The sequence below is a fragment of the Peromyscus maniculatus genome, chromosome 4 (genome assembly GCF_049852395.1).
Source record: "Peromyscus maniculatus bairdii isolate BWxNUB_F1_BW_parent chromosome 4, HU_Pman_BW_mat_3.1, whole genome shotgun sequence".
NCBI classification, from domain to species: domain Eukaryota; kingdom Metazoa; phylum Chordata; class Mammalia; order Rodentia; family Cricetidae; genus Peromyscus; species Peromyscus maniculatus.
Window position 1 is genome coordinate 93,210,769 of NC_134855.1, and position 15,203 is coordinate 93,225,971.

Sequence of the window (15,203 nt, forward strand, 5' to 3'; positions counted from 1 at the left end):
TCCAGCAGCCTTCTCAGCATCAGCACCCTGAGGAGAGTGAGGAAGAAGACACTGGGGTCGGCGCTTTGCTTGCACCAAGGCTCCTTTTCTGGTTTTTAATCACATGACACTTTTTCATTTCCTTGCCTTGGTCAACACATACTAGAGCAGAGGGTTGGCCAGCAAGTTATTCAGCAAAGGTCACTTATTTTTCTGCAGCTTTGCTTTGTTGAACAAAACCAAAGCATTCTGGGAGCCAGTCTTCCTTGTTGGTATAACATGAGTTGTGTTCTGGTTTTGGTTTTAATCAGTTTTTTTCTTTCAACAATGTTTGTGGATGGAACTCTTCTAGCTTCCTTTTCACAGAGAAACTTGCCTGTACCATTAGTCTCTGTCCATGATTTTAGCTGAACTGAACTGAACAATTTAAAGACCTCCTTTAGCTAAATACATGATCTCATCCTACAGTACTCCCAAGTTCTGACCAGACTCACGTGGAACTGTTTATTTCCGCTGCCCGCCCCCCTCGACCCCCAGACAGGGTTTCTCTGTGTAGCCCTGGCTGTCCTGGAATTAACTCTGTAGACCAGGCTGGCCTCAAACTCAAGAGATCCCCCTGCCTCTGCCTCCCAAGTGCTGCGATTTTAGGTGTGCACCACGTCTAGCATTTTTTTTCTTTCCAACCAATGCTTCTGTCATACTTTTTGAAACCTAGACGTGTACCTTCTATGTACTGCAAAATGCTTAATAATGTCAATCTATTTTGTACTATGAGGAGAGGTCTCTTAATTGTGCATAGATATGAAGCACCTTACTTTTTAAAGTAGTTTATACAAATTGGACCTTCATTTTGGCATCCTTTTCAGAGGCTTTTATCAATAACCCTACCAAGATATGTGATTTGCATGTTAAGTTCAGGCAAGCCAAACATACATACATACATACATATAATTGGGTTTTTAAAAGATCGTTTCCAACTTCAAAAGGAATTTGAAAAACAATGACTAATGAATTTATAATTGTCCTCAGTTATTTCTCAGTACTCTGACATACTGAAACAGTTCTTTAATTAAGAGTCCACTTTCTTTGGTGAGCATCTATAGATCCCCACCCCCCAACTCCGGAGATGTTCCCAATCTGTCTCTGTCTCTCTCTTTCTGACTTTATTTCTCTTTCTGGTCCCCCTCCCTCCCCCAAGATAGAATTTCACTCTGTAGTCCAGGTTGGTCTGGTACTTGCTATGTAGACCTCAAACTTGAAGCCGTCCTCCTGCCTCATTTTCCAGAGTGCTGAGATTATGTTATTAAAATTATTATTATTATTATTATTATTATTATTATTATTATTATTATTATTATTATTATTTTGGTTTTTCAAGACAGGGTTTTTCTGTGTAGTTTTGGTGCCTGTCCTGGATCTCACTCTGTAGACCAGGCTGGCCTCGAACTCACAGAGATCCACCTGGCTCTGCCTTCCCAAGTGCTGGGATTAAAGGTGTGTACCACCACCGGCTGGTTCTAAAATCACTTTTATATGTGTTTGTGTTGAATATATATGTATGCATACATGTATGGGCACATGCATACCATGGCACACGTGGAGACCAGAGGACAAGTTGCAGGACTCTCTTTCCCACGTGAGTCCTAGGGATTGAACTCAGGCTGTTAGTACCTTTAGTCACCAAGCCATCTTGCTGCCGCTGTGGTTTGTTGGTTTGTTGGTTTGTTTGTTTGTTTTAAACCTCCTCATATCATTTGGTCCTGGTGGAGAGGGTCAGAAGCCAAACCCATGATGGTTTCCAGAAGCTGCAGGCACTGGCAGTGAGCGGGCAAATATGGAAGTATTTTTATTTCAAACTCTCTGAACTGCTGATACACTTGGGAGGTTTCATTCATAAATAAAAAAATTAATATTCACAGAGTGTTGGCATACTGTGAAAGTCAAATGATTTAAAGTGCAGTGTCTTCAGTTTGCATTTACTAGAAGACTGTATCAGAAATTGTCACTATCAATGGTGGATATATCCACCAAGGGCAGTCAGAAGGCAACAGTGGATGCTGATGACATTTAGAGAAAGAAGCATTCTGTTCTGTCTCTAAAGGGGACAGTTGTAGAAGCAAACTCCCTATTTCAGAAGAAGATTTTTCCCAGGTTGCCTCACTGCCCAGCGTTTGGTACTGTGACATCCTGATTAACTGTAGTCTTTGGGAGTGAGGCCTTCTGCAGACCACTGCTTCCTGCTGCCCTTGCTTCTGTTTTCAGAGCTCACCAATAAGTGAGAATGTTCCATTGACGTCTGGGTTACCTCTAGTCAAGACCAGTGTTTCCCCCATGAAACTGGGACAGCCAACAAGATAAACCTGGGAATGCTGTCAGGCAGTGAAGAAGGTGCTCCCTACTGTTCCCAAGAGTAGCTCATTTGTGTGTGGCAAGAAACCTTTTTCTTGTGGTCCTCCGTGGTATAAAGCCACGTTTTATACCACAGATATGATGCAGTCATCCCGAGGTTGCATAGAATCCAAATGCTGTGCTTCCTGCATCAGGACCGGTTCTTTTCCCCATCCGCTCTTCCTCTGTCCTTGACCTCGCAGCAGGAAGCCTTTGTGTGAGGTTCTCATCTGGAACAACTTCTCCACACTTGTTTTCGTGTTCTGTTGGATTACAGGGCAGCGGGCCTACCTTTGAAGGTCCTTTCTCTTTTATTTCTTTGCTGTGCACTCCAGTAATTAACTTTGTCCTTCTTTTATTTGTTCCAGTCAATCGCAGGCCACTCTGCTGAGCATCTTCTCCCAGGAGTACCAGGTTAGAAGTTTTCTTCTTTGTGAGGGTTGACAGGTGCCTAATTGAATGATGAATGTCCCTTTATTTCTTTGTAATTGAACTGCCAGCTCTCTGATTGGGTTGGAGGATGTTCTCCTTTCCACATCAGGCACCGCCTGCGTCTCAGTGGAGGCCTGCCAAGCCTACCCATCCATCTGTCTAATAACATCTAGCCTTTGCTTATTTGGTGGACCTGTAATAAATTATGCTAAACCATTATTATTCTGACAATAATAATTTCCCCGTGTTGCGTGGCTCCATGTGCTAAATGTTTGCTGACTTGCACTGTCAGTGCCGCTTCCCATTGCTGACAGAGATGATGATAAATGACCACTGCTGGAGTGGCAGAAGGCAAGAGAGGCAGAAAATGGAGTCATTTATCATGAGATGACAGGTGTCAGTCAAGTGGCAAGTCTCTATGGAATTACTTTTTGTAGTTTTCAAATAAGTTGTTTTTAAGCAATGTTCTTCCCGGTTAAATATGGCAATTGGATTGTAGAACCCGAGTGCCGGGGACTTAGATGGAATTGAATTGAGGGGGAATTAATACAAAGGTTGAAAGAGGGAACAAGTTTTCCTTTGCCCTCTGCAGCCCTAAGCAAACTTATTTAGATTCAATTACTATGACCCTGGTGGCTTTTACATATATACTGTACTTGTGGCACAGTCTGAAGACGTCCCAGTCAAGCAGGAGATTAAAATGCATAGAAGTGGGAGCAGGAGAGGAAATCCTGCCACCACCACCACCCCAGACCCCGAGCCATTGCCCGTTTGCCCCGTACGCTTGCCAGTGGGATGAAGAAATATGTCTTTGCTGTTCTTGAACCTGATATGTGACACAATATTAAGATGGGTTTTTTTTTCCCCTTGCGTTTTGTTTCAGAAACATATTAAAAGAACACACGCCAAACATCACACTCCAGAAGCGATTGAAAATTATTACCAGAGGTATGACCTGCCTGCCCCACTAGAGGGTATCACAGTACCTATTAATTGTGATAATTATTATGAATAAATTAGATCATTAAATTGACTTTCTATACAGTTTTAAGACTGTGCTATTTAAAACTGTTAGTGTATTTGGCAATAAGTTTTTGGCATGTGTGAATAGTGTGGTGATGCTGTCAGTTTAGGTGTGTATATGTGTCCTATATGCAGTGAATTCAGTTATTACTGAATCTTATTTGGCTACTTGAAACTTTAAATACGCCACATCTTTGATGGATGTATACCTTCACATATACATATGTGCAAGTTTTCAAAGCAGTTTTCTTTTATTTCTTATTCAAATCAGCAAGCTGAAAAAAAGTGCGATTGAAATCCAGTGTAGTAATTTGCCTCCTATCAGTTGGGTTAGCCATTTTAGGTATTTAAGAAAGACCTTCATCAAATAAGCACTTTATGGAGACATATTATTTTATATAACTATCATCTTTTAATGAGGGCTTTATGTTTTTAAGAAAATTTTGAGTGTTAAACCAACAGCATAGTGTTCAGAGAATATTTAAATTTCAGCTTTATTATTCTGAGATGAACAGAACTTTTAAAATGGTTCTGATTTTCTTAATTCTGACATTTGTTACCATCATTTTGATGTCTGAATAAATAACAATAAATGGTAATGATACAAACCAAATTTTCCTTCTCATTCAACCGCTGATGGACAACTAGGTTGGTTCATTTTGTTTGCTATAGTGAATAAAGCAGCAATAAACATGGGGTTCGAATATCTCCATGGTAGGGTCTGGAGTTTCTGGGTTTGGGCCCAGGAATGAAAGAGCTGAGGCATATGGTAGTTCTATTTAAAAATTTTTGCGAACCCTCCAAACTGATTTCCACAATGGCTGTATTAATTTGCACCCCACGAACAGTTGAGTTAGGATTCTTTTCTCTCCGCATTTCTCCAACATTTGTTATCAGATTTGTTGATGAGAGCCATTCTGACTCGGTGAGGGCGAGATGGTGTCTGGTAGAAGGACATCAAATGGTACGAACTTTGGGGTCTGGCTAATCTGGGTGTGTGGCGTTTTAATCTATTTGCAAGTTTTTGAATAATAAAGTTTATGAAATTTAAAATAAATTGAGGGTTAGAGAAGCTATTGAAATTGGATTTTCTTTTAAAAAAGTCCTTCATTACACACACACATACACACACACACACACACACACACACACACACACACACACACACACACACACACCAAGCCTAGTGGCACAATCTTGTAATTCCAGCTTTGGGGATGCTGAGGCATGAGGATCTCAGGCTCACAGCCAGCCTTGGTAACTTTGTGAGACCTTGTCTCACAATTTAAAAAAAGAGAGAGAGGGTTTGGTTTGCAGTAGGGTGTAGAACACTTGCTTAACTTGTGCAAGGTCGTAGTTTCAATCCCCAGCACTAAAAAAAAAATGTGTAAGTAATTACTGATATGTAAATTTTTTTCTATTATCTTGTTAGTTTTTCTTTAAAAGTAAAAAAATTATTAAGTATAGTTAGCGAGTAATGAACAGTGAGTAATTAGTAGAGTGGATGGTCATGAGGGTATAGAAATATATTTGTTTCTTTGCATTTTTAAATATTAGAGTCTCAGTTATGGTGAGACATTAAATCATTTGAAATAAAATCAGAACTGAGGCTGTAATAGAGACTCAGAGGAAAGCTTCCCCCCTAGTGTCTCGATCCCCTGGCAGTTCCCTCTGTGTACGTCTGAGGGAGCCAGCCATATGTCACCTTTCAGGCAGACCCACCTCACCAGCCTGTCGTTAAAAATGTGCGGGTCAAGCATCCTGGTAAAGCCAAGGTAAATTGGCTTTAAAAGGTTCTTGTTTGTTTCTTAGGTTTTTTTTTTCCAGAATAAAGGCAGCTTGTGTTTTATCCATATACATTTAAGCAATGGGAAAATGTTAATAACAACTTATTTAATTTTTTTCCTTTATGAAAGTAATACCACCTGCTGTGAAAATTAAGCACATTTGTTATGGCATAGAAAGGAATGAATGATTGCCCATAATTGTGCCACTCAGAGATAACTACTGGTTAAAGTTTCATCTCAGCCTTCTGACAACCCATTTTTACATGGATGAGGTCATATTATATGTGCAACTATAAGTCCTGGATTTTATTGTGGAAAAATGTATGTGATGTAATATTATTTGTAAAAAGCCTTTTTCTGTTATTAGTTGTCTTCCTTTACCATGTAAAAGACTGAATTTCCCAGGTTATTCTTCTGAGGCCCAAATGTGTCACCATTGCCCTGATACTGGAAACAATACTGTGGTAAACATCTTGATACTTGACTCACAGGCACTGGTTGATCTCTGTGTGTGTAATTACTGGTGCAAACAATGTGTACATTGATTATATGTTGCTAAATTATTGTCTAGAAGCGTCTTGGTTATATTTCTGCCGGCAATATGAGAACCTCAGGATCCACATTCTAGTTATCATTGAGATTATGTCAGTTGGGCATTCAAAGTCAGAAGTTATCGTGAGAGCACCATGATTCTCTTAAAACGTCATAGGATCAGGATAGTGGTAGAAAGTGTGTTCCTGGGCTTTTGCCTTGGTAGGGAAATTCTTTCAGTTGGATATTTACAGACAGCCTGTGTTCATTTGAAAATAGCTCTCCATCCTTTTACACTGTGCTAGTTTATTCCCATACAGGAACATCCTTGGTGAAATTTATCTTGATTCTTCCAAATGTTCACATAGGCTTTTGTGCACACACACATGGTTGGGCTACTAGTTCCTTTTCTAATCACTGGGTCCAAGATCCTGACAAGTGTAACCTAAGGAAGGAAGGCTTTGTACTGACCTGTGGTTTGTGAATGTATTCTGCATGGCAGAGTTCATGGTGGCAGACACCTCATAGAGAACATGGAATGCTGATACTCAGCTAGCTTCCTCCTTTCATCCCTATTCCATTTGGGCCTTCCCTCCTCTGTTCCCCACCCTCAGCACCTTCAGCACCCTCAAACACTCAACTCTGGGTGATTCCAAAGCCAATCAAGCTGACAGTGAATATTGATCATCACAGATGGTCAGATCTGTAAGTTTCTATCAGTAGCAAGTTTGGCAATCCTATCTCCCATCCCTTCTAACCACACTGGCTCAGGAAATAGCTTTAGTAGCTATACAGAATCAGATCAATTGAATTTTCTAAGGTGTTGACGTGGAGAAAAGAATTGTTGAGACCTGATATTGACAGTGCAAGATAAAGCTGGATTCTGAACATTGATTCCACTGTGATGCTAATCTTGAGAGTCATGTGACTGGATTGACAAATGCCTGGGAAGAGAGTAAACACACTTCTCATTTTAAATAAACAAGGGCGTTTCTGGATAGGAATAACTGAAGAGACCAGAGCTGCTTTGTGTGCAGGTCACACCATTCAGTAGGTTACTGGGAGTGTGTCTTTGAAGCCTACATCTTGCCCTGGCCCCTTCCTGTCTGCTTCCTGGCTGACATGAGGTGAGTAGCTTCTTTTGCCCACAGTGCCTCTCTGCCATGATTTATCCCTCACCTCTGACCTGAGTGATAGAACCAGACCATGCCCCAAGCCGTGAGCCAAAATGTCTTTCCTTCCTTAGGTTGGTTTTATTGTCATAGCAAGAAAAAGCTGAAATGTCCAGTAGCACCATTTATTGCACATTACTGTCCTGCTGATAGCTGCTCGGGCCCATGTGAAAAAGACAATACCCGCCCACCTTCAGCTATCCTGTGTAACAGAAGATAGCTGTGTCCCTAAATATAGGAATTTCAGTAAGAGAAGTGTTAACAGAGGTGTTTACAGAGTCCAGCAAGCTGTCTATTATCCCTATGGAGTGTCCAGAACAATGGTCAACAGACCCCATTTCAAAATAAGAGCGGCCTTTACTGGTTTGTTGGGAAGCAGAACATTCCAAAAGGACAGAAAACAGTAGCAGAGGTATGGATTTTATGTCTTTTGAGTGAGGATTGAGCCTGGGGTCTTGCGCATGCTAGGGAAGAGCTCTACTATAGCTCTATCTCCAGCTCAGCTGTTCTATTTTTAAAATAAGGACATAATGTCATGACCGTAGATCTTCTAGTCAGACATTATAAAATAGGTCTTCTCTAAGGGTCTTTTTTATTGTGTGGGATGTATGTAAATGTTCATGTGTGTGTGTGCGTGTGTGAGTGTGGGTGTACATGAGTGTGGAGGCCAGAAGTTGACATCATGTTTTTCTAGATAGCCCTTCACCTATTTATTTATTTACTTATTTTTCTCTTATTTGAGATAGAGTCTCCAAGGGGATCTGGAGCTGAGTGATTCAGTCCCACTGGTTGACCAGTGGGTTGTAGTAATCCTTCCGACTCTGTGATCTACCCCCCTCCAGCACTGCAGCTTCAGATGTGCGTCACAGTGCTGGCCTGGGTAGATTTCATCAGTGCCTTGAGGTTGGTTTCCTCACATGAGCTAGCAAGGAGCCTTTGTACTCACAGGAATTTGCACTGATTGAATGTATGTGGACTCTATACACTGGGGTTCTGTTTGACCAGCTCCTGCTTGTTTCAACATGTTAGTAGCTTCCATTGTGTATTATCAATATAGTGATGGATGCATCTCTTAAAGGAAATCATGCAATTTTGACTCAAAACAACAGTTCTCTAGTATAAGTAATTTGCCCCCGAAACACAAACCTTGGCTTTCTCCTTACTTTATACAAGACTTAAGTGCCACTTCCTTAGAGGTGGGCTTCCTGACCAACTCACTTAATTTTATATGTTACCATAGCATGTATCATGCATTTATGTCTTCCATTTTTGTTTGTTTGTTTTATTGTTGTCTGAAGACTGTCATATCTTTGTAATGATAGAGACAGGGATGTTTTCTTCCCTGTTGTTTCTTCAGAGCCCAGATTAAGGCCTAAACCAGAGCTCTCCAAAGTATTCGAGGTATACATGAATGTTAAATAGTCAATACTAAAGCTGCCATGATGATAGTATGCTGTTAAATACTGAACCCAGGGTTGGAACTCTTCGAGAGTTTGTGCTTCTCACACTTATTTGGTGTGGCATGGCCACACACACAGGTTGATTATTTTATTCTTGAGCAGACTTGTCAGTGTACTGGAAATATAAGCTGAAGTTTTTCATCCTACCTATTTCCCAGGGGCTCTGTTCTTTAAACCACTGTTGCTATGTTTTGGGTTCTTTATTTGTCTTGGGGGGGCTGTCTTTATCCTCTCTCCCCTCACCCCACTTCTGGACCTATTTTCAAACCCACACTTACTTTTCTCCCACTCATGCTTCTGAAGTCCCTATTTCCTCATTGGTTTTCTACCTAATACAGTCATCGTTAAGAAGGGCCCCTGTATGTGGGAAGTAGATTGGTTTGAATTATTTTGAAGTTGTAATAATCCCACCACTCTCCCTATAATTGGTGTTGACTCTGCCTTGTTTATGTTATTATATAATGTGGTATTTGCTTCTGGCAGTTACATGGCAGATCCCATTTATTGACTTTATTTTTTTAAACTATCAACAAAGAACTTTAATTTATTCAATCAACTAAGACATTTTAGAGAAAATATCCTTACATGATTTTTACTAGGTTGTCTAATGTGAATTTAAAAGTTATTTGATTATTAGTAAAAAAAAAGTATGTATGAATATATACTATATAATCATCCTTTATAAGCCAAGAATTGTGATAAATAAAATAAACTAAAGGAAATCTTGTCCCCTTATGAGCCTGTCGGCATTACACTGGGAGATGAGTGTGAGACAGACAAGTAAATTAGCTCTCTTTCCAGTGTTTTGCTCTCCATGGCCCAGCCCAGGTAATCTGTGGTCATCTGCTCCATGATCCTCCTGCTGACCTATTGTCAGAACAGTAGTAGCCTAAAGCTGGGTTACAGTGCCTATTAGTCATCTCACTTCCTCTTAAGATGGAGGCCTTGTGTTATCTCACACAGTCATCACAAGAAAGTTGAATAAAGTTCAGTAAGAGAAAGACAGAACCACATTTATAGATTTTATTATAGAATACTGTTCTGTTATAAATCTTTTACTCTTCATCATAAGCTAACCTTTATGTTGAGCATATGTGTACATAGGAAAGCATCATATATGTAGAGTTCAGAGCTTTCTATCAGTTCGGGCATTCACCGAATATATTGGAACATATCTCATAGATAGGTGGCCTTCTGTAGCTTGGCAATACCTTATTCTGTGTTCTCTGATAGAGAGACGTACAGTTGGCTTCCCATTAGCATATGAAGGAGAGTTAACTTACTCATGGATGGTAGGCTGAAGACTATGGTATTAGAGCCGTGTCGAGTTAACATAGGCAAAGGTAAGTGTAGCAGACTACAATACTGGAGATGAGGCTGGCCAAGTAGAGTGGATCGGAACTGGATTATGGCCAGTCCTACTGGCTCAGGCCTGTAATCCCAGGCCACATAGTGATTTCAAGGTCAACCTGCCAGCTCAGTAAAACCATGTTTCAAATTCAAAACAGCAAAAGAGGGCTAGGGACAGAGCTCCGTGGTAGAGCCAATGCCTAGCGTGTTAATTAGTAGAACAACAGCCAAAGAAATCCATATTATAAAGAACCTCACCATCCATGGTAAGTGATTACTGTGCAGCTTTGGGATTGAATGTGGGTATTCGGAGCTGGTAAAGGAGAAGGCCACAGTCAGTCTGGTTAAAACAAAGTGTCCTGTGTTCCATGTCTGGGAGAACCTGGGCTTTTGTGCTTGTTGGCTTGTTGAAGTACAGTGTGGTGGTGAAGGCTGGAGGTTATTACAGGAACCTAGGGCAGATAAGATGATGGCTCCTATCGCCTGTTAGAGCTGTAAGGTCTCAGTGGCACGGGTGCCGACATGCCCGTGTGCTTTGGTTTAAACTGTTAAATTCAGCTCTCCTCCCTCCAATGTGATGGCCGTGTATGGCATAGAGTGCTGTGGATGGGAGTCTAGACGTCACCTCTGTGCCCTTGCATCTCAGAGTTTGAGAAGCAATGGAGACTGGTGTGGTTCTGCCTCCTCCTCACCTTCAGCAGTTGGTTGGTTTGAGGGAGTTGTGCTGTCTTTCCCTTCACTGCTTTTCGGTGATGGTAGCATGCTTTAACAGGACGTGAGCATGGTGTCTGCCCAGGAGAAACATGCGTACCCAGGGGATACTAACAAGTCTGTGCTGGCCCTTCCTCACCACTGCATGACCACTTGCCTTTGTGTGTCTAGGTACCTGAACGGCGTGGGGAGAAACGGAGCAGCCCCTGTGCTCCTGGAGCTAGCCAATGAGGTAATGTTATTGTTATGATTTTATTTAAACCTGAGCTAAACCTGAGGGGCCTATTGAGAGTAGTGTTACTCAGAATTGTAATTAACTTAAAAAAAAAAAAAAGGAAAGATTCTGAGGTGTGTTAGACATTTAAATTGCTCCCTGGCCCCTTTGTACTTTTAATAATTGGACAAAGAACTTCATGAATTAATAAATCAGTTGACATAATTAGTCTCCTTCTTTTAAGGCAAATGTACAAACAGCTTCTTTGCTTCTTGTTTTGTGGAAAATTTCAGCCAAACAGCTCCGAACATGCTCTTAGGATTGGTTGCCTTAATTTAGCCTGAGAAATACCTATGTCAAGTAAAGAGATGCATGCCAAGAAAGCCTATGCTAAGTATTATAAAAACGAAGTGAAAAATTTTATATGTAACAATGTATCATTTACGTGATTCATTTTTCTGTTTGTAAACTTTTATTATAATAAAGGATACAAGCCTATGGAAAAGCGCCTTCCTATAAAGAAACATAATATTCTTATTAACACCGAGTATAAAGTGATTTATGGAACTTATTTGCTAACTCTGATCTGCTCCTGTGTGGGGAAACAGCTAACAGCTTAGCATTTTCAAAAGGAAACCCTGAAGATTTCCTGTGAGTGAAGAAACTGCAGAAAGTTCACAATAGTTGCAGAGAGCCTACCAAAAAATAAAATATTTAATTCCTAAACTCTAAAATATTTATCCACTGTAATGAGAGCAATACAGTATTGAGTGTGAGTTGGAATGGCTTATGCAAACCTCATAGGGACTGCATGAAATGTACACTGTTTCTGTGTTGTGTTATAATGGGAAACAGAGAGGCAAGGCAGAAAATGTGTGTTTGCATTAAAGATGACTCTGTGCCATGAACATTAAGCGTTGCAGGAGCAGCAAGTTCTGCATGCTGCATTAGGAAGGAAGGATGGCTTCTCTTGCAGCTCATGTCTGCTGCACACTGCTGCAGTCAGCAGAAGCACAATTACCCATCAGTTACTAGATGGTTCTAATAGTCTGGGAGGCATCTTCACAAACTGATCGGATGGTTAACACATAGAACGGGTTGTCTTGTGTCTTATTTTCTTATTTCTAGAGGAGGGTGGGTATTAAAGATCAGCAGACATTTTGCTCTAAGTTGATACTCTTAGTGACTTGAGATACCCAAGCACTAAGTAGAATTTTAGAGATTATCCTCTGTGGAAAAGAGGAGGGAGCTAGTAGCATTGTAGGTGCACCTGGGAAAAAAGTGATGCAAATGTGGAGCTTGATTTCATAGATGATCACATTGATAGTGGAAGTTCTCTAAAGCAGCACTTTATATTCATTTGAATTTCATTTTTTAAGAAAGGTTTATTGTTATTTTTATGTGTGTGGGTATTTTGCCTGATTGTATCTGTGTATGTTGTTTGTGCCTAATACCCATGGAGGCCAGAGGAGGGTGTCAGATCCTCTGAAACTGAAGTTACAAATGGTTGTGAGCCACCACCTGAGTTCTGGGAATCGAACTCAGGACTTATGGAAGAGTAGCCAGTGTTCTTAATCACTAAGCCAACTCTCCAGCTGCTCATTTGAATTTTTAATGGATAGTTCTGTTGAGCTTAGTTTATGGCACTGATCTCAGTTTCCATTTTATAATTGTATGGAAAAAGCTAACCCATCACTATATATTTTCCTACATCAATAAATCTATTTACCATGAATATGTAGCAATATTTAGCCTCCCTAAAAAATTAGTTATTTTGAGATCTCCCCCCCACACACACACACCCCATTCTTTTGGTGCCTAGTTCGTGTAGAGGAAACACTTTCCATGAGATTACTAATGCATTAGGGTAATTTGGAAATTGTGGGTACTAGATTATGGCTTCTAAACCTCTATGCTCCCATGTTTATATGCTAGTTAATACTTAAAGGACATACGCTTATATCTGATGGCAATTGATGTGATGGTAATATTTTATGAGTCAATATATATTTAATCAGTGGAAACTATAAAAATTGATGAGAAATATGTAACTCATACATTTTATTGTGCAGCAGCTCTCCTCTTGTACACACAAGCACCATGTTATTGTTGATTTGGGTGTGATAAGCGATCTAGGTAGCCATCATTGGTTTCATAAATGTCTTAATACCATTTTTCCTGATCAAGCCTGAAAATGAACATTTTAGGAAGTCGCCTCTGTTAGTGATGATATGACCAATCATTCTCTTCTTTCCACACAAATATTTTCAAGTCAGATTTGAAGCACTATGAATTTTACTTACATGCTAAATTCTGACATGAAGCATGATGGCCCTATTTCAGAGCAAGATGGACGCATGATTAATATGAAAATTAGAGAGATGCAGGTACCTGAACTAATAAGGTAGTCCTTATTCAGGCTGGACTACCTTCAGTAATTTCTCCATTTTTCATGTGTCAGCCCTGATGTGGGTTACTACGAATAAGCAGCTCCGTGGAAAGCATTTCTTTCTACTCGGGGAATTTAAGGGCATCCAAGTACATACATATTTGAAAAAAAAAAAAACTGTTCATACAAATGAAGCTACCCTCTTTGTCTAGTTACTAAATCAAGATAAAATTTTGGTATAAGCCTGGGACTTGAATACCTGTCAAGAATAATTCCTGGTGATAATATATGAGGAATATTTCCCATTTTACACTTAGGATTAAAAAGGTCCCTATTAGGGAGGCATCATTACTCTTAAAAAAACAGATATATTTTGGTGAAATTAATCAATGGTTAATGAATAATCTGAAAGAGAAAATACTTTTACAAATGAGTAGGTGATTTATTATTATTATCAACAACTAAAATGACTGTTTCGCTGAGTGTTCTTTGTTTTCTGTTTGATTCTCTATTTAAAAGCAGGCTCACTTTCTGGGCTCTGAATTTGCTGAATTGATCAGCAGTATTTCAGACCAAACTCAGTATTCTAATTAATGCCACAGTTGTTACTATTGTTGTATTTTTTCTTCATATCTCCGCAAAGTAGTTTTTTTTCTTTTATCATGTAATGTATTTTGTATGTAAAAAAATCTCAGCTCTCTCTAAAGATAAAATGGAATCAGTCAAAAATCTGTATTTTAAATGATTTGGACATTTGATTAAGTTTTTGAAAAGTGACTAAATGAGTTTTTTCAAATTTGAAACTGAACTCAAAATAATGGAAGTGTAGAACGTTGGATAGAAAGGGGGTTCTAGAGTAGAAGGTAATTTGGCCTACCAACAAAAACTGGAATTAGAAGAGCTTATTTGCCTATTTTAGGTATTATTCCTAAGATGTCCTGTCATTATTGGTTGGAATGTTGTAGTCTATAAACGATCCATCCATTCTTTTCAACAGCACAGATCTTCTTTCAGTCTACCACAATGGAAGCCACCAAGGGTGGGAAAGATTTTAATGAATGATGCTTGTTACAGTTGATTAAAATTGACTTAATCTTCAGTGTTGACAAAATATTGGAATATCAACTGCTGGCACAGCTTGGCAGTTTTAATTTTCTACTTCTGTTTTCTGAAGGTGGACTATGCACCCTCATTAATGGCTCGGATTATCCTGGAGAGATTTCTACAGGGGCATGAACAGACTCCACGTGAGTTCCTTCTTTTGCTGCGTCTTCATTTTTTTCCTAACATTTCTCTTTTACTCCCGTATCCCAATTTAAAAATAATTTACACAGCATCTCAAGTTACTTAATGAGAGCCAGATTCCAAAACAGCTATCATCAACAGTTAATGACAATTGAATGCAATATAAAAGACCACCCACAACTTAAATACTACTCAGAATAATGCTTTCTCCTTTGTCTAAATTCTGCATTCACCTCTCCATTCAGCTAAATAGACAATGTGTATCAAACTCAAAAATTGATTCATCTTTCATATAGAGAACAAGATACATCATTTAAAAAACCACTGTCAGGAACTGGCTGTAAAAGAAACATTCATCCTTTTTATTTTAATTCAGCAAGACTGGAGAAATGCTACTCTCAAGTACAAAAATGAATTCCACTGATCTTCGTACAAGAAAAGAAAAAAGAAAAAAAAAGGAAAGGAAAAGAATAGAGCTACGGGAGGAGATTCAAGCCTAAATTAATTTGCCACTGAAAAAAT

General features: G+C 39.5%; 1 protein-coding gene across 4 annotated transcripts in view; it reads left to right on the top strand.

Moving 5' to 3' along the window:
- Positions 1-15,203, top strand: part of Cdin1 (CDAN1 interacting nuclease 1) — a 216,227-nt gene that overhangs the window by 54,362 nt on the left and 146,662 nt on the right. For all 4 annotated transcript variants that reach the window (XM_006985106.4, XM_016003654.3, XM_042275924.2 and 1 more), the window contains exons 2-5: positions 2,736-2,781; positions 3,683-3,747; positions 11,005-11,065; positions 14,611-14,683. In XM_006985106.4, coding sequence (XP_006985168.1) covers positions 2,736-2,781; positions 3,683-3,747; positions 11,005-11,065; positions 14,611-14,683 — 245 coding nt within the window. The remainder of the gene's footprint in view (positions 1-2,735; positions 2,782-3,682; positions 3,748-11,004; positions 11,066-14,610; positions 14,684-15,203) is intronic.